At 44.0% G+C, this 21,337-nt stretch overlaps 2 protein-coding genes across 3 annotated transcripts in view; one reads left to right on the top strand and one right to left on the bottom strand.

The window, feature by feature from the left end:
• The window catches only part of LOC146183895 (rab-like protein 6), a 97,606-nt gene extending 94,383 nt beyond the window's left edge, over positions 1–3,223 (bottom strand). For both annotated transcript variants that reach the window (XM_084609225.1, XM_084609226.1), the window contains exon 1: positions 3,043–3,223. The gene's annotated coding sequence lies outside the window, so the exon portion shown is untranslated. The remainder of the gene's footprint in view (positions 1–3,042) is intronic.
• A 171-nt stretch (positions 3,224–3,394) lies between these two features.
• The window catches only part of Surf1 (surfeit locus protein 1), a 59,961-nt gene continuing 42,018 nt past the window's right edge, over positions 3,395–21,337 (top strand). The window contains exons 1-2 of the mRNA XM_084609223.1: positions 3,395–3,446; positions 7,195–7,323. Of these exons, the coding sequence (XP_084465349.1) occupies positions 3,405–3,446; positions 7,195–7,323 (171 nt within the window). The 5' untranslated portion in view covers positions 3,395–3,404. The remainder of the gene's footprint in view (positions 3,447–7,194; positions 7,324–21,337) is intronic.

Here is a 21,337-nt window from a genome sequence, read left to right as displayed (position 1 = left end):
ATCAACTTTCAACAAGTTACGTAGCAATTCAACATTTCTATGATGCTAGAGCATGATGCTAGAGAGAAACACGGGTGCCTGGAAAATAGCTGATGACATTTACAATATCAGCCCAAGACAAAATGTAAAAAGTGAAAAAAAAAAAAAAAAATAGCTGTGAGCACCATGATATTGCTGGCAAAATATAGTTTACAGGGTACCTCAACTTTAAAGAAGACAATGACCTCCTACACAAGCATTGTAACATGCGTTGAAATAAATTGCTGTACCTTTCATAACTTGTCGACTAAACTGTTGTTTCTACGTGTAGCATAAGACAATAGAAAACTGCTTATCCGAGCAAAACAGTGACCGACTTGTAGTACAAAACTTTCAGAAGAGACCTTTCCCGATGGTCGCTGAATACACATATACTTGTTGGCTCAGCTGCAGAAAGCTTCAGTAGCTTTTTCTGTGTCCCAAACTTTTTTTCAGCCAACTTATGGCCCCCTGAACACAGAGACTGAGTGTTGCCCAGGCCAAGTACAACAAAAAGTACACTAGAGTGCAAGTAAATGAAACCATAGAATGGGGTCAGGCAAGTTCCAAGACTGATAATATGAGCAAGACTGCCACACCTGCAGACGCTGTTTTTAAAGCAGCAAGAAATGTGTAACAGACGTTGTTTCCACGCTATGATTAAAAGTCTTTTTGACGCACCCAGACTGACAAAGTTCTGCGTGGTTACAGACTAGTTTCAGTGGCCAAACAAGCTGACAGACAAGTTTCCTTTTTTTTTTTTTTATGTGGTACCCTCGACATACATGTCTTCTAAAACACACATTTCAGAAGCACCTGTGCGGAAGAATCAGTTAAGCTCCAAAACAATGATATGAAAACTGGAGGTGAGGCAGAACAGTCCACCACTATACCTGCACACAAAAGCAAAGCACCTTACTTCTCACAGATATATATAGTGCAAAAAAGATTCTCTTTCAATATACTGAGCAAACATTTCTCAATTTTCCATGAAGCTTCATGCTGCAAAATGCCAAATTTCAGCTGAACTTTTAGTATATGTGAAACCTCCGATCTACATGAACTAATAGATGAGAACTGCCTGCAGTGCAATGTGTTATGTAATCACTCAATCAAGCAACCCAAGTCAATACAGGAGGCCGAGAATAAGCTGGTGCTGCTAAGCAGAAACCACTTTTATCAATAACATGTCAATATACAATTCCGTAAAATTCAATGCACTGTGCTAGATGATACAAGCCACATGTAGCTAGTGAAAATGTTTACACAAGGTTACCTGAAAAAAAAAAAAAAAAAAAAGCACCAATGTATTACTACTGAGCTATGACACAAAAACATGCCCAGGAAATCAAGCATTTCTCTCTATTGTAGTTGCACAAAGACAAATATTAGAAGTCTGGCAGTGTGCAAGAGCCTCTTTTTCTCTGGCACATACAACAGCATTATAAAAATGGCAGATTTTTCCTCTAAAACCAATTCTACGTTATCACATCTTCAGTATGCATGAGAAGAATTTTATGCCAGTAAACTTTTTTCTAAAGGTCAGAACTTAAATGGCACAATTCAACAGGGAGATGTAATAAGACAAAAAGAGTTCAAATGAAAACTTTTCATTGCATCTTCTAAAGCAAGAATTTTTACCATGCCTAAACGTACCTCACACAGGCTTATCTATGACCTATTGTTCTGATAAATTCTCATCACACTAAACTGTGGGCAAAGCGTGTTCTATTGACATTTAATTTCTAAAAGAACTTGAGAGGCACAGAGGTGTAGCATTTGTCGTAGTCCTTTAAAATGCTAAGCAGCAACCTGCACCAGTACCTGCTTGCTACAAATACTCAAATATTACTTTTGCTTCATTACAAGTCTTCACACAGCGACTCAAAACCAACACTACTCAAACATTTAGTGAGTCCATTCACAGCCTATCACTAAGCTAAATATCACTTCACCTTATTGAAAGGAGCTCAAAGATGATCTATACATGAGTGCGCATCAGTAATTATCTATCAGGTGCTTGACTAACGGCAGTTTTTAGTCTAGCACCCGTTTCCTGTCTTTTTTTTTTTTGTTGTTGTATGACTGCAAAAAAAAAAAAGCACTGGTTGTAATGCTACCAGAACATGAAACAAGAAGATGCACTCACAGGCTGAGTAGCTCACGCCCCTGTTCTTAGCCTTTAGTTAAGCTAACATGAAACTCACGAATACACGTGCATGTCATGAAATGCGAATGGGGCTTAAAGCGAAACCCATGCAGAATTGACAGTAGGCCAGACGTACTGCTATTCTTAGGGGTCTGAAAAGCACACAAGCATCTGCTCACAATAATTCCCGTCAAGCAAACAGCTTTCGTTTCGTGTGCGACCTGCCAATCACCAACAGGACGCACAAGTTTTCGTGCCTCTGCTTGCTGTCAAAATCAGCTGCGCCGACATTCGGCATGTATTAACGCGCCTCAGTAACGTAGACGCACAAATTGAAAAGATCGAATTTCAGTCGCGCCACTGCAGCACCCTGCTGGGCCTCCAGAAAAGCAGCTGCGCGAAACGGACACGACAGTCGAGAATGATAAGAAGTCGCTTTTATTTTTATCATCCTCGTCTTCAACGTCCGGATCGGTCTTAGCCGCGGCGTGACCTAGTTAAACGATGAACCAGAGGACAAACAGCATAACACTGGGCTAGGTACGCAGTACGTACTAGCACTGCTTTACTAGGCCGGGCACCAATTTCAAATGACCGGGCAGATTTCACGCGACGCATACCGAGATCGGGGACAAATCTCGTGGGCCGACAGCGTAGTAAGAGCAGCGACCCTTGTCTGGTGAAGATTCAAATTCCCCAAATGCACGACTGCCTGCGGATAACGTACCCACAATATATGCTTCTATCTCGCATACTTATACAGCAACACAACAAATAACAGTGATCAACTCGAAATGACACATGCAATTTCACGGTGGGTAAGGCGGACACACAATGACGCACAATAGGGACCCAATAGCCGCGGAGTCTCTTACCAACCGCCTTTCAGACGAGCCGAGATGTAGGTACTTTCCGCGTTTCACGGTACATTAGATTCCGGTGTCATATCACGATGCCCGTCGAACGTGACGGCGCTCCATATGCTCACGAGCCATCCACGTATGCTGGTGATGCGACCGCTCATCTCGACAGCGCCATTTTTAAAGTCTGCAAAAAAACCGTTCTACACCACATCCTAAGTATCGTACCTAAATTAACAGCAAAATTGACTATGCGGTACATATACGAAACACGAAATTAATTTTAAAAATTTGAAAATTATCACCAAAATACTTTTATATAAAGTGACATTAAGTTATATAAGTTCGAAAGTGAGGCTAATTAATTTCAAGTGGCCATGCCATCATTCATCACCACCAAAATGCAGGGGAAAGCATGTGTGAGTCGGTCTTTTCAGAGTCATAAATTTGTCTTCCGTGTTTTTTTTTTTTATAACAGCTGCTAAGTTTCCTCTCTTTAGATGCAGTGGAATGTTCTGATACATTAAGTATGGGCTGGCACGGCAGGTTTATTCGTAGCCTTCCTGCAGGGACAGACGACACACTAGTTGCTCGGCTTACCGACGTCGGCTGCGCAAAACATCGCTCTACCTCCTCGGCGTTTCTAATGTTCAAACTACCGTTCACATTGTAGGTGATACGAAACATCTTGCCACCGTAGTTTGCATTCGCATGACCAATGTTTTCTCAATGAGCAATGTTTCAACACCGTCATTTCGAAATCCGCTGTGCTGTGATAGTTTCAGCTGTATCTTTATCAAAGCATGCGCATACGTTGACTAACGCGCATTGCCTCCGATTCCTTATTTAGCTTTTAACTCATTGTGATTAATAGCAGTTAAATTCGGAGCACAGAGCTGTGACTTTCATTTTGTTTTTTGTATTTTTTTTTTTTTGTGTATTTCCATTGGTCTAAGTTTTGAAATTGAATAGGTTCTCTAAGTATGGCTGGGTCGTGTTACATAAGGACTCGGCATTCTCTCAATACTACTGCACAAACCCCATCTTGCAGTGACAACCAGCACATTGTGATACAGACTTTGCAAATTACTAAATTTTACTAACATTGAAGGATTAGTGGGACATTCCAGAATGACTTGAGGGAAGCACATTCCACCTGCACACTATGAAATTCTATCCAAGCATTGTACTGTTCTATATAGCTGTGTGCAAATTAGTGGACTCAGTATAACTGCAAGTAGCAAACTCTGATATGAAGCTGCAGTTTATTTTCCTTGCCTCTGCCTCATAAAATGAGTGGTAATCCTCCACCTTGCACACGCTGAAGGTTTACAAGGTCATTGATGACGTTCATTGCTAGCTGAAGCACACCCACACTGACATAATGTTTGAGTGCCTTGCACAGTTATTTTATGGATTATAACCTACTGGCCCAAGTTTATTTATGAATCTTCTTTTAGCAAACTATGTGGCCAGGTTAATGTAGCGAGTTGGGCATGTTGATACATAGTTCTCAGAAAAGCAGCGCAAAAAAGACGCAGACAAGGACGGGCGCTAAACTTACAACCTTCTAAGTTCAACGCCCGTTCTTGTCATCTCGTCCTTGTCCACGTTTTTTTTGCACTGCTTTTTTGAGAACTATGTGGCCAAGGTGGGCTGTAAAGTTTGTAAATTTAATTTTGTGAATTATGGGGTTTGATGCTTCAAGCAGCATGTAAACTGTGAGAGTTGCCACGGGGAAAAGCTCCAGATTAGTTTAGATCATCGGGGCTTTAATGTGCGCTGACATTGGCCACTGCGTTCATGACCAACCCCCTGAAATTAGCAGCTGACTGACAAAGTTTCTGAGCCAGTGCAGCAAGTCTGACATTTGTGGCAACAGAACCGTATCTGTGCTAACACATGTCATACACATGGAAATCTTCGCCAGTTAAGTTGGTTGCGGCTGGAACCAATTAGGAATTCACTTGTTCCATAAACCAGCCAAACTAGTCAAGATTTTCAGCTGGTAATGCTAAGAACCACTTTGCGAGTACAGAAAACTGAAGCATTCTTTCTTTATTTTGTATGGAGTTATTTGCAGAAAAAGGATTAGCGTAAAAAGATGAGAATATATGGAAATAAATGAACGGGACGAGTGCTACATTTTTTTTTTTGCTTATTCTGCTTCAAGAATGTCATACCAACGACCCCGTATTTCTGCACTGCTACACTTTGCATTCTGTTCGCATTCAGATGCTGATGTGCACTTCAGGAAGGAAATATCTGAGAGCTGAGTTTTTCTGGAGGGTGAATTTGAAATTGGACCTTGTGAAGTAACTGTTCTGATATATTTTATGCCACGCACAGTGCCCACTGTACAAAACGTGCAGGTGAGCATCCTAAATTAACCCAGTCCCAGAGCAGTAATGCCTACTTATAGGTGTAATCTCTCTTGATAGGCAGTGCCAATTTGGGAGCCTAGGGCTGGCATCTGTTGCTGCACACATATCACATTGCCCATAGTTTCCAAGTAACCATATCACTTTTAGTCTCAAATCTGTTTGGCATCTAATGCGTGTTGTTGAAGTTCTAGATGTAACAGCACTGTCCTTTCTCTTTCTTTCTCCTATCTCTTGCGGTTGCACCCACAATGTTTGCATTCTGTTTTGTTTGGGAGCTTCTAATCAAAGCTGAGCAAGCTTAAAGACTGGCTGATATCTTTGAATGAAAGTGAAAATTTACTGTGGTAATACTGTAGCTGATGGTAGCTTTAAAAAATATTAGCAGCTTCTTTGCTTTGGGTTAAATTTTATGATTTGTCTCTCACAAGAATAGAAATATTAAGATGTGTAGTTGCTTTCTGCACAGTACTCCGATTGAAGTGTGGTAGCATGTGCTTCTCAGTGTGGAACCAGTGATTGATGTTGCACCACCCATCTGTAGCTTTGGTGCAGATTACATAGGCATGAAAGTATAGTGCTTGCTTGGGCAGCTTTGCACATGTAAATTGCAGTTCTTCCTTACCTTTTATTGTGCTGTGTTGTTGCAGAGCAACTTGGGAAAGCCGGTGTTTAAAAAAAGTTTAGGGTTCGTTATTTTTATTTTGTTTTGTTTTCTATAGTTGAACAGCAAGGCAGCTCTGTAGCATTGATAGATGACCACTCTAACCTTAGCCATATTGTGCTGGCCTCTGTTATGGGTGCACTGTTTTAGATTATAGAAAAAAAAACTGCTTTAATTAAATTATTAAAGAAAACATTTCTGTCGGGTATCACTCTTTGTGTTATAGTAATGAGTCCAAGTTTTCCAATTCGGCTATCTGTTAGGTGCACATGTTTTGATGTCTGCTCTTTTTTTTTTTTTTTTTTTTTCACTGCTTTGACTACGCATAACTATATAAGGGTAGGCATGCCCATCTCTCTGGAAACTTGTGGTCTAATGATTGCTTTACAAGGTACTTACATGTTGCTGTTGTTCCTAATGTCAAGGTAGTGTGCACCTCATTTTCTGGGTTTCAAAACATAGTTAGCATTGGTAGCTGTATGCATATTGAATGTTTTAAGATGGCATCTTACTCTAGAGACCTTCATTTTTGGGTTAATTTCTTTTTTATTCAGAGTTAAAATTGGGCCTTATTATTTACCTCAAATTTACATACAAATCAGCTTATTCAACAAATGATGTGGCATTTTGAGTTTCTTGCTGTTTTAGCAGAAAAAATAATTGGTAAACACTAATTATGAAAAAAAACAAACCCTAAAAACACAGATACAAGGGTGGGTCCCCCTTGTGCCTATGTTTTTAGCACTTCAGTCAAACTTTCTCTCATGTGAGGCCTAAAGGGGTTGATTTTGAGGTCATGATTTCCATTTAATATCCTAAAATGACGGGCTCTTGCCCCAAAGTCAAATATTCTTGTATATATGTATGAAAGCGCAGCGATAAACTCAAAATATTCACTAATTTTTTTGTAGTACCTTTAGCTTTGTCTGTGACAAAGTACATTCTCTGGAAGGTGCATTTTAGGCTAAAAATTGTGTTTAACCCGATGTTTAAGAAATATATTCCATGGTGAAAAATCATGTGGAAATGGGTTTTCAGCTGAAAGCAAAGGATCGTATTCATAAAGCAGTTGACTTCAGAGTAGAGAGATTTGCCTCCATAAGCATTTGCTTTGTTTCGCAGTTTGGGCGGGTGGTTCGTCCTCTGCTGAGTCTGCTATGGCGGCCTAGGCCAGAGCACCAGCAGCGGCAACAGTTCAGTGGAAGCCTCAAGGTGCCACCGGACATTGGTATTGCTGGCTACTCTCTTCTGGTAAGGATACAAGTGTGGCATAAGTTTCTGGGTGCTTGAGGAAATCAGGAAGCGTGTAATGGACAGCAGTGTAAAGATACTTGTAGTATGCCTAATTACATTATGCCAAGAAAAGCTAGTCTGTGCATAAAGCTGTGGCTATGAATTGGCCTCGTTTTATTAATGGGCACCAAAGAAGAGTTTAAAAGAAATATCATGCCAACTCATTTTGTCAGGCCTTCAAGGAATTGTTCCTGTTGCAGTACTGGGATTCAAACAATTCCTCTAGAGATATGCTGGCATGTTCCTTCATACGCATGATGTGATTTACGCACTGGAATTGGCTGCCCCCAGTCACACACCTCCATCAGATTTTGCCATGCAGCTGAGATGGCTTGGGAGCTTGGACATCAAAGGGTTTGCAGACCCTGACTTGACAAGTCGATTCATGGAATGTGACAGTTTGAGAAAGAACTGCAACCACTTATTCAAAGAATAACCTATAGATATTGTCAGCATACTTGTAAAGGATCACATAGCATTGTACGTTTGTGGTAACAAGAAAAGAGTCACCACGTGTGTGGCATTATGGGAGTGACAGACGAGCTGCAAGTTGTCTGGTAACAGTAGTGTCCTTCTCTGTTCTGTGCTGCCCTTGTGAATGCCAGTGCTGGAGAGGGAGATCCAGTGGCGCACAGTGTCATGCACGTCCATTGTTGATGGGCACCCCCAGTTTTGCTTCATTGAAGGGGGATTCGTGCACTGGTGGAAAGTGAAATAAAAAGGGAAAGAAAGAAAGCGGCTGGTTGCCTGTTTTGCAAATCGTTTTCTGCAAAGGGAAGAAATCGTTATTTTTCTCCATCTCTCGTTCTCGAAAACGTTCTCAAAACCCCAGGTGGTTGAAATTTCTGGAGTCCTCCACTACGGCGTCTCTCATAGCCTGAGTCGCTTTGGGACGTTAAACCCCAAAAACCAAACAAAACCATCACTGTGGAACTGTCGAAACACCAGAGAAGAAATCTTCCGGTTATACCACCGACAAGAATAAAAATTATTACCTGCTTTGTATTCATTCATACAGTCCTTATACATTCAAGCTCGGGGGCTCTCGGACCCCTCTTAAATTTTACTGGGGGGCCTCAGACCCCCCGAGACCCCCCTGACTTTACAGGGACACTAAAGAGAGAAAGGAAGTGGGTTTGCATCGATAGAATGCTAGTTCCTGATTACAAAAAGACCACTCTTACTGAAAACAGAGCTGTTATAAGGTAGTAAAGAAGAATAACAGAAATACAGGTATCGCCACCACAGCCAAACGGCCGAGGCTCGCAACTACAAATCACGTAACGCGCTAGGGATCCCGGAGGCTGACAAATGTGAATTACGTTGTATGTTTGAATGCGGTAGTACGTTTTTTCTCGAACATGATAACAGGCTTTTATCATACGTAAACCACGGCGAAAAGACAACGTAAGTGTTGCAAGGCAAATACAAAAATATACTTGGAGGCGCCTCAGGCGCCCACTTCAGTTTTGGTTATGTTTCGGCTCAGGCATTTTGTACTCGGATAGTTTGTTTGAACCTGCAGCGCCTGAATTACGAGCTTGGAGCAGCAGATGCGCCTTGATGGTTCCCATTTGAGCATTCGGAGGCACGAGCGAGCGAAATCCACTACCGCCGACACACTCCTTCGTTCACACTTCTGCGCCAACATATCGCCGCCATTGCCGCTTCGACTGCGACCTGACCGCTTGACTGCAGCTACGTACGCCACGAAAAGCATACATATGCTAAGTACCGAAGAAAAAACGCATTATCATTTAATTGTGCACTAAATCATGGCACATCTGACCAACATATACTGCGTCAACAAGACCTTCAACGTGCTATTTGCAGGCGTCGTAAACAAAAGGTGCATACTTGCCGCTCATACCAAGGAGAGCGTCGATATATTGCGCTCGTCGCCCGGCGAAAAAAAGGGCCTCGGGTAAAAAGTAAAAACCAAAAAGAACGAAGCACCAGAAATACATTACAAAAGGTTAAAAAAAAATCGATTTGTAAAGAAAAAAAAAAAAATTGCCAGTTGCGGTAAGACTCGAACTCGCTACTGCTTGCTCCGTAAGTCGTAACGTTCGGCGCTAACCGCTTGGCTACGCCGCATCACAAGAACCTTGGAAATATTTCAAGTTTTTATATCATTGCCTCATTTACAATAAAGTGTTTCTGCTGCCGGTCTAAAAATTGCAACTTCTTCATCATCGGCGCATGCTGCCTGCTCTCACGTCTTGCAACTAATGTTCTGGATGCCTATGCGCACTATATTGTGCACTGGATCCATTTTAACATGTGGAATTTCACAGCGCTGGCAAATGTAGTGGCGCCGGCACTTCGGTCATGTTCTGCTACCGTGGACGTAATTTTCGCTGAACACGGAGCTGTAGCACAAACCTTGAAGGAAAAAAGTGCGACGAAGCTTCAAAACTGACAAGCGCAGCAGCGAGGACACTATTTTGCTGGTAACTAAATCTTATTTGTATGTAAACATGTCAGGAAGCGTTGCGATGACCGAGGGCTCGGTTTGTTCATACACAGTGCAAGAAGGTGCGCAAAAGCTTGAGAAACATGTAAAGTATTGTGCATTGCAAGCGCTCTATGTTTTTTTTTTTCTTCCTTTACGGGCCCATCACTCGGTAAATTACTCTCTTCATCATTTTATTTATTTCGGTTGAGGCCGTCATTGCGAGTACGCTGTTGCCAAGTTGGCCCTTGAGGGATGCGACGCCGCGGGCCGCGCCGGCTCGCTAGCTATCACGGAGTCTCCGCTTACGTCATAGTGTGCGTCACTCAACTCCAACTACGTAGTTGGAGGCCACAGTTTGAATTCGACCGGCGGGAACAAGAAAAAAACCTCAACTTCTTATCGCAATATCTCAGCAATTATTCGATTTTTTGCTGCCGGATATGCGGCGACAGTGTCACCAAATGTAGTTTATTAGATTTTCATACCATCTTTGGCTGTCTTTAGTGTCCCTTTAAGCCCTGGGCACCCCCATCTGAATGCCAGGTGGAACTGAAATTTGGACCACTGTCTTCCATATAAATAGCAGAAGCTGTGTACCCTCGAATCCCGGCCTCAGCGGCCGCTTTTCGATAGAAGCGAAAAGCAAGGTGCCCGTGTGCTGTGCGATGTCAGTGCACGTTAAAGAACCCCAGGTGGTCGAAATTTCTGGAGTCCTCTACTACGGCGTCTCTCATAGCCTGAATCGCTTTGGGACGTTAAACCCCACAAACCACAGAGGCTGTGTATATTGTTACGGGAAATATTCACAGTAAGGCAGTTGTCCACACCACTGAGGATGATCACAGCACAGCACTCGTCTGCGTCTTCTTCTTCTGAGAGTCTGTCGCACTTCTTTTTCATCAGCACGACCGGCGAATACCGCTCAGTAACAATGTCACAAACACACGTGCATGAACGTGCACATGCACACACTGTGTGTGTGCGCGTGCGTGCATGCGCATGCCTGTTTTCTACTCTGTGTGTTGTGTTGTCCTTTGTGCTTAGCGCAGGCACCCAATGTTCCTGAACAGGAACTATTTTTATGAACAGCGAGTAGCTTTACTGATTATATGGATGCCAAAGTGTGTCTACATAAGTGTGTGTCACCATATTTACTCGTATCTGGGCTGGCCACAGTCCTAAGCCTACACCTGAAAGTTCGAAGTCCCTTCCTCCACGAAAAATTTTCCCTGAATGTAAGCCGCAAAAAAAAAAAAAAACAATTGAGCATGACAGCAGGGGCAGCACGCAAACAACATTATTTGCTCAAAACTGCTTCCGCTCACTCGTCATCATCGCTGCTGATCCCCTTATCGCTGTCCTCCTCATACAGTGTGCAATCTTCTGTGCCATCAAATCCATTGGACATGCTGCATTTTCGGAACGGGCACGCAACTAAGCCTTTCAGGATGTCTTCCCAGCCTGCAGCAATCCAGCTAGCGATAGCCGCTTGTGACGAGCGCTTGATGTGGCCTGTTGGCGTTAGCTAGCATGTTTTATAATTTTATGTCGTGATTATGATGCAACGAAATCCTCAAATCTAAGCCAACCTAAGAGTTTCATATCCCCTACTTTAAAAAAATATATATATGGACCTAGATCCAAATACATTATGCACATGTTTGAAAACAGTGGGCAAATCTGATATTTGCAAATGGTAGGGATGGGATACTATAGTGTTCTAAAATTGAGAAGTGTGCTGTCTTCAGCTCGTGGCAATGGCGGCGAGGTGGTCGCCGGAGCGATGAAAAGCGTTGGTGGCGCTGTCAGTCGCAGGAGCGCATCAGAAGTGTGCGCGCCGCAGAAAAAAGGCTCGAGGCGTCTGCTTCTGTGGCTCGTGCCCTGTGTTAATTTAATTGCATCGCATTGCCTTTCTATTGTACTATGATATGTTGTTGATGGTTGGTCAAGCAGGATAACACATGTCTGCAGATAGCGCAGTCATAGTTCGTCTCCTTTGGCTCCTGTGCCCTCCCCTACTGAACATTCTCTTTTTGTTTTTGTTTTTTTGCTCACTACGCGGCCTTTCCGATTGATGAGCTTGACTCCTTGGTTAATGAGGGGAGGTTCGAGAACATCGAAGCTACATTGAATGATCTTCCTCCAGATTATCATAAGTACATCACTATAGGCACAGATCTAGCCCACAGCTTATATAGCTGTATATGCAGCTTGAAAGTTCAAGCACAAATCAAAATGCAGTACTTGTTTTATGTATTTCATTTCGAGAAAATCATGCACGCACAAAAAGACGAAAAGGAATTCATCTCAAACTTTGACCACGGAGGTCTTCTTTATCCGTCTGCGGAGCTTGCAAAGCATATAAGAATTATAATTAATGCAAGCAGTATTCGTTATTTTGCTGTTTTTTCAAAGCACAGAGATTCCCGAGCGTGGATGTCCTACCCATGATAGAGAAATGACACTTCACATAGTGAAGTTCTACGTCCAGATGCGATTTCATTTGGTCACTAAACTAAGAGCAGAGCAGATAAAGCACCTTAAGGCGGGGGTCCCACGGTGGCCATCTTGGTATTAGTTCAAATTCTGCCACCAGGCTACGCCACTGATTCAGGACCGAGAAAGTGCCTACCAGCCTTGCCCCCAGTTGGCTGAGGGACCCAACCTTTGCTTTGTAGAGAAGCTTTCTTTTGTTGGAGGGTGGGTTTTTAAAGCCCCATTCTTCTACCCGCCGTGCGCAGGGGGAAGCGTTCACCTGTTCATAGCTTGACTACAGCGGATAGCAGGACTGCGGGGTGCTGGCTTGCCTTACCACAGCTGAACTTGAGCGGCGACGCGGACCGCGTCGCCGCTCGATTCGGCCATGACCGAATGTGCATGACGTAAATGAAAAGTACCACCTCGTTTTGTTGTTCACTGTTCTGGATAGAGTGGAAGCTTGAGCGAGTTGATGATACATCGTCGACATACGTTCACGATAGCTCAAGTGGATACCAAAAATGGAAAGGTGCGATATGATAGAAGATATTTATGCGGCCCTTGTATACTATACTTTGACTCGCAAGAGATTTGCACCACTGCGAAAGGCAGGGGCTCCCTGGCCCATTTAAATGCGCACTGTAATAGGTAATTGTGCTCCGACTCACCCCTCGAATCGGCAAGGGCGACAGGGGGAGCACAATTGCCTATTATAGGTGGTGTGGATAGTGGTTATTCAAACAAAAGGAAGGAAAAGAGTGCTGCCGGCCGCTTCAACTGCTATCTAAAATCTTAAGCGCCCAAGCTGCAGCCGGCGGGAAAGCAAAATGATGGGGAGAGGAAAGCGAGGGGAAGTGCAGAGGGGAGCTATAGCAAGAAAGTACAGGGGGAGCTTTGTACATTATTTACAAAATACAAAAACAAAAGAGGAGAAATGCGTTCGCCTCGCTCGCGAGCAAGTGTCCAAGTGCTCTTGGGGAGGGGGGGGGGGATCGCCCCCTTTAGACAAGTACTGGCAAACCTACACTGTTTGCAAACATTGTCCCCACGAATGTGTGAAGGGTTTGTTTCACCATTGATGAAAAAAAAAAAGAAAAACAGCCCGAGGAAACAGTACGGAAAATCGAAGAACTGACAAACATGGCTGCCAATCCTCACATTCCTTCTGTAGGTAAACCCTCGTAACTGCCATAAATAAAGCGGGTACTCCAAAGCACTTTCCATGCGCCACGACGTCAACGCCGCCGTCATGGCAGGCGTCGCATAAGGGGAATGCACCTGCATGTTCGTGGTGCTGGCTCGCTCACCCTCTCGCGCGGACTGAGGAAATTTGAAAACCGTGAAGAAAACTATTCTGTGAAGAAAAAAAGCAGGGGGAGCTAAGTGGTCTTCAGGACGAGAAGAACGGAGTAGGGGACAGCCGCGCAGTCCTAACCCCTCGCTAGTTTCCGACGCATGTAGCACGCACCAGATATCTGGCAGGGACAGATCGCAGCATCAGCGCTCGCGATGCACGTAGGCGCTGCGCGCATGCGCAGACCGGCTTTGGCTGACGTGTGCGACGACGTTGGCGCACGCGTCAGTGCATGACGCATGTGTGTTTGGAGTCGGGGCTTATGTATTCCAGTAGATCCCTTCACCCCACGCCACTCTACCCCCAACATGACGCAATTTTGGATGTACTTTGGGGAAGTGGTATGCCTTTATACTTTCGTCAATCGCCACACTGAGAGAAAAATATTGACGAATGCTAAGCAGCACAGGCATCAGAATGTGTTCATTTTCATGTTAGACAAAACATTTTCCCAGTGCATGCCCAGATTATTGTGGTCAATTTTGCTCAATCTAGTCTGAATTTACTAGCTTTTGTAGGCTTACAAAGAGTGGCTGTTAACTTTAGGCACACTGTCTCTCTGCAATGCTGTTTCTTGGGCTAGTTGGTGGAGTTTGCTCATTTTGACAAAGCGCAAAAAAGAGGCAGGGATGGTCGTGAGACATGGGACAAAGCGCTTTGCCTGTCCCTCATGCCTGTATATTTTTAGCCCTTGCCCAAAATGACCAGTCCCTGTCCTTCTCTCTTCCTCTCTCATGAGATCAATCATGGTGGCAATTCGTTGACCTCACCCCAATGTTTTGTTGTTTCAGTATGCCATGCAGCGTTTCAGCAGGATTAGAGTTGAATAATGGCAGAGCTGGTTCAGGGCCACTTGCTGCACCTAACCCTTATCCTCCTGCTTTTTTGTCCACACAAGGACTCCTTAAAATGACTTTCCAATCAGTCGGCTGAAGTATGCTCGTGAACGTTCAAGATGCAAGTTGATAGACCATTGAAGCAATTTGTATAAACCAAGAAAATGGCAGATGCACCAAATATTTATGCAGTTTCTTCTGCGGCGATGCTGTTTCAAGTCATTTTGTTTTTTGAACATTATGGTTCCATTCTCTCCCATTTATTTCCGATTTTATCATTGCAAAGGAGTGGAAATTTGCTTTCCTATCATTAAAAAAAAAAACAAAAGTCTGCAAGGCGTGGTCGCCGTTTGTTATCTGTGCACAGCAAAAATGGGTGATGTTCGCTACACGTGGGAACGAAGCTATAGCGATAACTCGACGCGGTCAACTGTGGGTTTCACCGCAAGGTCTCGACATATAGCAGTCTACATCGAATTGACGTGGTATTGCTATCAAAAGTCCCTTCGAAGCGGATTGAACAGGTTCAGCCCAATTCGTGAATGTGCCCTTGTGCAAGACTCGCGCTCCTATCTCCTGAGGGAAGCAACAACTGCTGCCTTGGTAGATCTTGCCGCGTGTCTTCTGCGTGTTTACTGGGAATTGCTTTCACACTGCTAGCTGTGCTACTACGCTTATATTTCTGAATCTTTTTGATAAAGACCACGTGGCTCCTTGATGCTAAGCAGTAAGGATTACATCTAGCGTTAGTCTTTGGTTTTAGTTTCTTTTACTGCTTTGCATGTTTGTTATCGGAAATGTTTTCAGTAAAAAAAGAAAAATGCCGCTGGTGACCTCGACGTCAAAACTGCGCGCCGAGTCAGACTGTCATGTGATTTCCACTCCACACATCGTCGCATATTTCATTTCGGTGGTGTCAATCGACATTCAGCCATTCGGAGGCAAAAATTCTTAGCCTCCTCTATTTACTTTACTAAAACCAACTGACGTGTTCGAAGGTGTGAAGAAAACGATGTCCTATGTCAAAACCAAACGCGACGTTTATTTACTTTTTTTTTTTTTTTTTTCGGTACAAAATCGGAATGAGGGGCAAGAAACACCCAATAAGCTTGGAATTTCACCGCGATGACTAATCGGGGATGACCATGTGCGCTCGTAAAGGGAGGCTGTCATTGTGCTAATAAATACATTTGATTTTTTCATTGCGGCAGTCTAAAAACGGCGATGTGCGTGTGCCGCTATGGATATCAGTACTCTGTTCTGCACGACCACCCGATACAGACATGCGCTTCATTCCGTCAACCAACACACGCACTAAATGTCCGCGAAAGCGTTTACGGTGCATTGAATAATAATTATAATAATAATAATAATAATAATAATAATAATAATAATAATAAAACAGACCCCTGGCCTTGAAACATGAATCCACGGCTTCGAGGCTTACTATTTTGAGCATAGCGTAGACGCACAGAGAAGTAGAGTGTGCCGGCTGCGCACACGTGTCAGCCCTACTTGGCCCCATTAATGCCACTGCGTGTGCACCGAAGGAATCCGGTAATTCGGTTTACATGTAGGCAAGCACTTTTCTCTTGTCACAGTGAAATGCTCCCAGCTGCCCTCTCGGCGTCACTTTGTTTATGTTACGCTGTCTGCAGTCGAAACTTCTCTCTTTCCACGCAGCGTAGTGCGGTCAACTGTCCCACCTTTGCGAAGATGTCCATACACGCTTCGTGAGTGACCAAATACAATTAGACAGACCTACAACGGCTATTACGTTTCATTATCGTTTCATTACGGTGATTATCGGTGATGACGTCTGGTTTTTGATTATCTATGAGCACATATTTGTAATGTTTATAAGCATGAAAAGCACTGAACCAAAACAATGTACATTCTCATTTCAGCTAACGCTCGACATTCGGTTCAGCAGCGTCGAATTCCTTCGTTTCTTTTTTTTTTTTTTTTCATCTGTACTCCGTATGCGACGTCGTCCTTTTGCAGTTGTGTTTCTTGTAGCGGCTGCGAAGCTAAATTCAAGGCGGTGCTTTCCGAGAGGACAGCTGCACCTAAGCACACGTGTGCCACTGAAAGCTCTAGGGAACAGAGCATGCACCAACGAAGATGGGAAGGAGACAACCGCTCGATACCGCTGGCCGAAACTATTTCTTTTGGTCTACTGTCCTATTCCTTTTTCGACCAATATTTGAGAGTCGCATGACGCACATAACATCTAAACGGTGGATCATACGCATGGTACACCAGCTGGCGTATCGTGATGTCACGTGCGAGCATTTTGCCAGCACACCATGCAGCATAATGTGGCGGCATCCGTAGCACTCGCTGTCAAACACATAATGTCTAGATTTTGCGAGAAATACCACTGGACCAACCGCGCGCACGGATGAAGAACCTCGTCCAAGCAACCTGCAATCTGTCAAGGCATGTCTTAATTTTGATAAATTTGCACTTTTATCGCCAGCCGAAAAGCAAGCCCGAGACATGTAAATTTACCGGAAGATTCTGCGCATTCTGTTTGGTTTTTGCTAGCCGTGTTACTTGCTATCCGAGCCTGAAGCGCCTAGCGAAATATGAATGCGTGAGGGAAAAAGTACAGGGCCAGAAGTATATTCAGAAAAGCACAAAAGAGCGCAAAGCCCCTCAGCGATTGGGCGTGAAGGTTAGTGGCTTAGCACTGCAGGCGAGCGTCCACTGTTTGCACACAATGCAGGGGTGCAAAGGGTGATGCGGTGACCATGTGCAGGTTCTTCGTGCGCGCGAATAGCACCCGCATAAACCACAGTGTATGCGCGCAAAACATGTGCACGCACGCAGCGTGCGTTGTCATGTCTTGTCACCTAAAAAAACTTTCACTCCGCGGTCCTTCCCTAATGAACTGTTTGTGTTTCCACTTTGAGTAGATGCGTCTCCTTGTGCTAAGAACCAGTGGTGTCTCGCACCACGTCCTCGATCGAGTCATGCCTCCAGGTATTCATTCATTCCTTTCACTCCACTGACACTCACTGCTTTCCTCTAGATCATGAATTGTAGCCTCTGCATCAAATGAGAGAGTTGTCGAAATTCTTCCTCTATGGAATGTTTGAAACCAGATCTGCTGCCGAAAGAAGTTGTTTCGACAGGCAATGAATTTTTGAAAAGTGTGACACTCACCTCACATACAGCAATGCAAGTAGCAACAAGCAAAACTCTTCACAGCACTTCACAGCACAAAAGTAGTAATAGGTAGGTTGCAGAAACCTAGAAGTCAGCAGAGCAAAACCCCTTCACCATGGCAGCCAAACCTGTTTTGAGGGCAGAAGTTGGGTGCAGCGCAGAATACTTCTATGTCCAGCCTGATGTCATGCACAAGCATGTTGAGCAGAATTCCTTCACTATTGAGAGCCTGGAGGAGGTAGGGGCGGGGAGGTGTTATGAATGGCACTCACAAACGGAGGGGTTCTTAATCCCATAATTGCGACAAGAAGAAGAGGGGTGCAGGAAATGGACGTGGCCATTATTGCCACAATAGGCGTCTCCTGCACTGCACCTGATTTCTGCCCCCAAAACAGGTTTGGCCGCCATGGTGAAGGGGTTTTTGCAGTGCAGAGAAGCTGACTTCTAGGTTTCTTGACTGGCTTCAATACTTTGAAGGGGTGTAGTCATGCGTGCCTCTCCTGGTAATTGAATGAACTCACAATTTCACTTTTACCTAGATGGTGCTAGCAGTAAAAAACCTTTAATGAGTGAATACAGGTGCAAATACTAATTATCACCATGGTTTGTGCTTATTATTTTAACTTTATTTTACAGTAATACAATATTAAAAGGAAGCCGACTCAAACAAGGCTCACATTGTTGAGTATGGCGGCCTTCTCGATTGAATGCCGTGTAGGAAAAATTGATTATATTTGAAGGCTCAGTATAATCGTGCTAACTGTATAAAGCGCAATTTACGCTTATACAAACCAAGAACTACTATTCTAGTTTTGCCATGCATGATTCCTAGGCTGTAGTATTACGGAAATCTTCAAATTGGAAAGGTAATGAAAAATGAACTAGCCAATAAATTTCGATGAAACTTCGTACACTGAACTATTATAATGTGCGCCCGAAGTGGTAAACACTTTACTGCTGTGCACGTTGATAAAACGCAGATATTCGTGCCCAAAATAGCCAAACTTTACCATGTTTAAAAGGCTGCCGATCAAATACTGATTAAATTAAAACTAATTATGCGCCATGTTCCCTAATATAAATACCCATTCTATGTGTAGGCCAAAGGAAACTGTTCTAAGTGCAGCAGTTTTTTCAGCAGATTAACCCTTTCACTGTCGGCTGTTTCTGACCGGGACGCACCCCCAGTGTCGGCTTGGTTTCAGAGAACGAGCATATCAGGGAACGAGCATAAAGATTTATTTTGCATTATGATGGGTATACAAATAAATTAGTCAATGCAATTTGTACATTTCAGTGTTCTGCAGGTGTTTAAATAAACATCATCATCATCAGTCTGACTATAAATGATATATGATAAAATAAAAAAAAACACGCTCAATACTTCTTCAGAGTGTGGTAGATCCTGAGTCCGAATCCGAGCTTGGCTGGTAATCAGAACCCGAAGAGCCATCGCTCCAGTCAGCCGTCGAAGGTCCCGCGCGGTCCGCCATCCGAAAGTAAGCGCGCGCGGAGGGCGCACATTCAGTGGCCAGCACAAGTGGGAGAAGCGGCGCGTAGTGAAGTCGAAAGAGAAAAAGATGGAAAGAGGCTAAAACACTCGTATGCTGCTGCTGCTAACGGCAAGCTGTCCTCAAGCGAGGGCGCGTCATCATCATCATCATCATCAGCCTGATTATACCCACTGCAGGGCGAAGGCCTCTCCCATATTTCTCCACTTAACCCGGTTCTGTGCTAGCTGCATCCACTTGACCCCTGCGAACTTCTTAATCTCATCAGCCCACCTAACTTTCTGCCGCCCCCTGCTACGCTTTCCTTCCCTTGGAATCCAGTTTGTTACCCTCAGCGACCATCGGTTATCCTCTCTTCGCACTACATGTCCTGCCCATGTCCATTTCTTCTTCTTAATTTCCACTAGAATGTCGTTAACTTGAGTTATTTCTCTGACCCACTCTGCACGCTTTCTATCTCTTAATGTTACCCCTACCATTTTTCGTTCCATAGCCCTCTGGGTTGTCCTCAACTTAAGTAGAACTCTCTTGGTTAGCCTCCACGTTTCAGCCCCATAGGTGAGTACAGGCAAGATGCAACTGTTGTATACTTTCCTCTTGAGCGATACCGGTAAGCTGCTAGTCATAATCTGCGAGTGCTTGCCAAATGCGCTCCATCCCAATCTTATTCTTCTTGTTATTTCCTTTTCATGGTCCGGATCTGCGGTTACTACCTGTCCTAAGTAGACATATTCGCCAACTACTTCCAGTATTTCGCTACCTAATGTAAACTGCTGTTCCTTCCCGAGGCTGTTGAACATTACCTTAGTCTTCTGCATATTGATTTTCAAGCCTACCTTTCTACTTTTTCTGTCTAGGTCATCAATCATTATTTGCAGTTCATCCCCCGAGTTGCTTAGCAAGGCAATGTCATCAGCAAATCGCAGATTACTGAGGTATTCTCCATCTACCTTTATCCCTAACTGCTCCCATTCCAAGTCTCTGAATACTTCCTCTAAACAAGCTGTGAATAGTACTGGAGAGATTGTGTCTCCTTGCCTAACACCTTTCTTTATGGGAATTTTGTTGCTTTCTTTATGTAGAACTATGGTTGCTGTGCAGCCACTATATATATATTCCAGCACTTTCACGTACGGCTCGTCTACCCCCTGATTTCGCAATGCCTGCATCACCGCCGAGGTTTCAACTGAGTCAAATGCTTTTTCGTAATCAATGAATGCTATGTATAAGGGCTGGTTATATTCCGAGCATTTTTCTATCACCTGATTGATGGTATGGATATGATCGATAGTAGAGTACCGTTTCCGAAACCCTGCTTGATCCTTTGCTTGATTGCAGTCTAAGGTTGTCCTGATTCTATTAGCGATTACCTTAGTAAATAACTTATACGTAACAGACAGTAAGCTGATTGGTCTGTAATTTTTAAGGTCCTTAGAGTCCCCTTTCTTGTGAATGAGGATAATGTTTGCATAAGGGCGCGTGGAGAGAGCAAATGCAGCAATCGAGTCGTATGTCAGTCGGAGAGAGGCAACCGCGTGCGGCCCTGAACTTACCACGCCGTAGCGGAAGCGCGACAAAGAATAAAAATAAAAACCTCCAAACCTGCCGCAGATGGCAGAACAAACTTTGAACCCATAACCGCACGCGCGCGCCGAAGGATCGCTCGCTCGAGAGAGTAGTGTCACGGAGCGACCACGCCCCCTCCCACGAGCAAAGAACGGGCGGGCGCGGTCGCACCATACTCTTCCATATATGTGTCATATCGGCGCAGAGCGAGCATATCAGCTTGTAGAAAGACTCAACAGATGGCGGAGCAAGTCCAAGCGCGGTAGCTTTACGGTGTGGCGCGAAGATTTGAACGCAAGATAGAATACGTACGGGTACGTTATTGACACTGCGGGGAGGAAACGCGAATGCGTACCGGTACGTTCGTGACAGTGAAAGGGTTTATCCGAAGTAGGGTATATCAACGACGCTAGCGAATTTGTCATCTGCAATACCACCTCTCATGCAGTTGATAATGTTGGCACACTAAAGCATCGCACATCATTTCACAGAGCGTATATTAAGCTTTCGAATGATGCCTACATTGTGATGTTCGAAAAAGAACAACGCGCAGAATGCTCACGCAAACATTGCCTAAAATGGCACATTGGCGCTG

The sequence above is a fragment of the Amblyomma maculatum genome, chromosome 7 (assembly GCF_055883805.1).
Source record: "Amblyomma maculatum isolate TAMU_Amacu chromosome 7, ASM5588380v1, whole genome shotgun sequence".
NCBI classification, from domain to species: Eukaryota; Metazoa; Arthropoda; class Arachnida; order Ixodida; family Ixodidae; genus Amblyomma; species Amblyomma maculatum.
The sequence above is the reverse complement of the archived record's forward strand: the minus strand, read 5'-3'. Positions and strand labels throughout refer to the sequence as shown.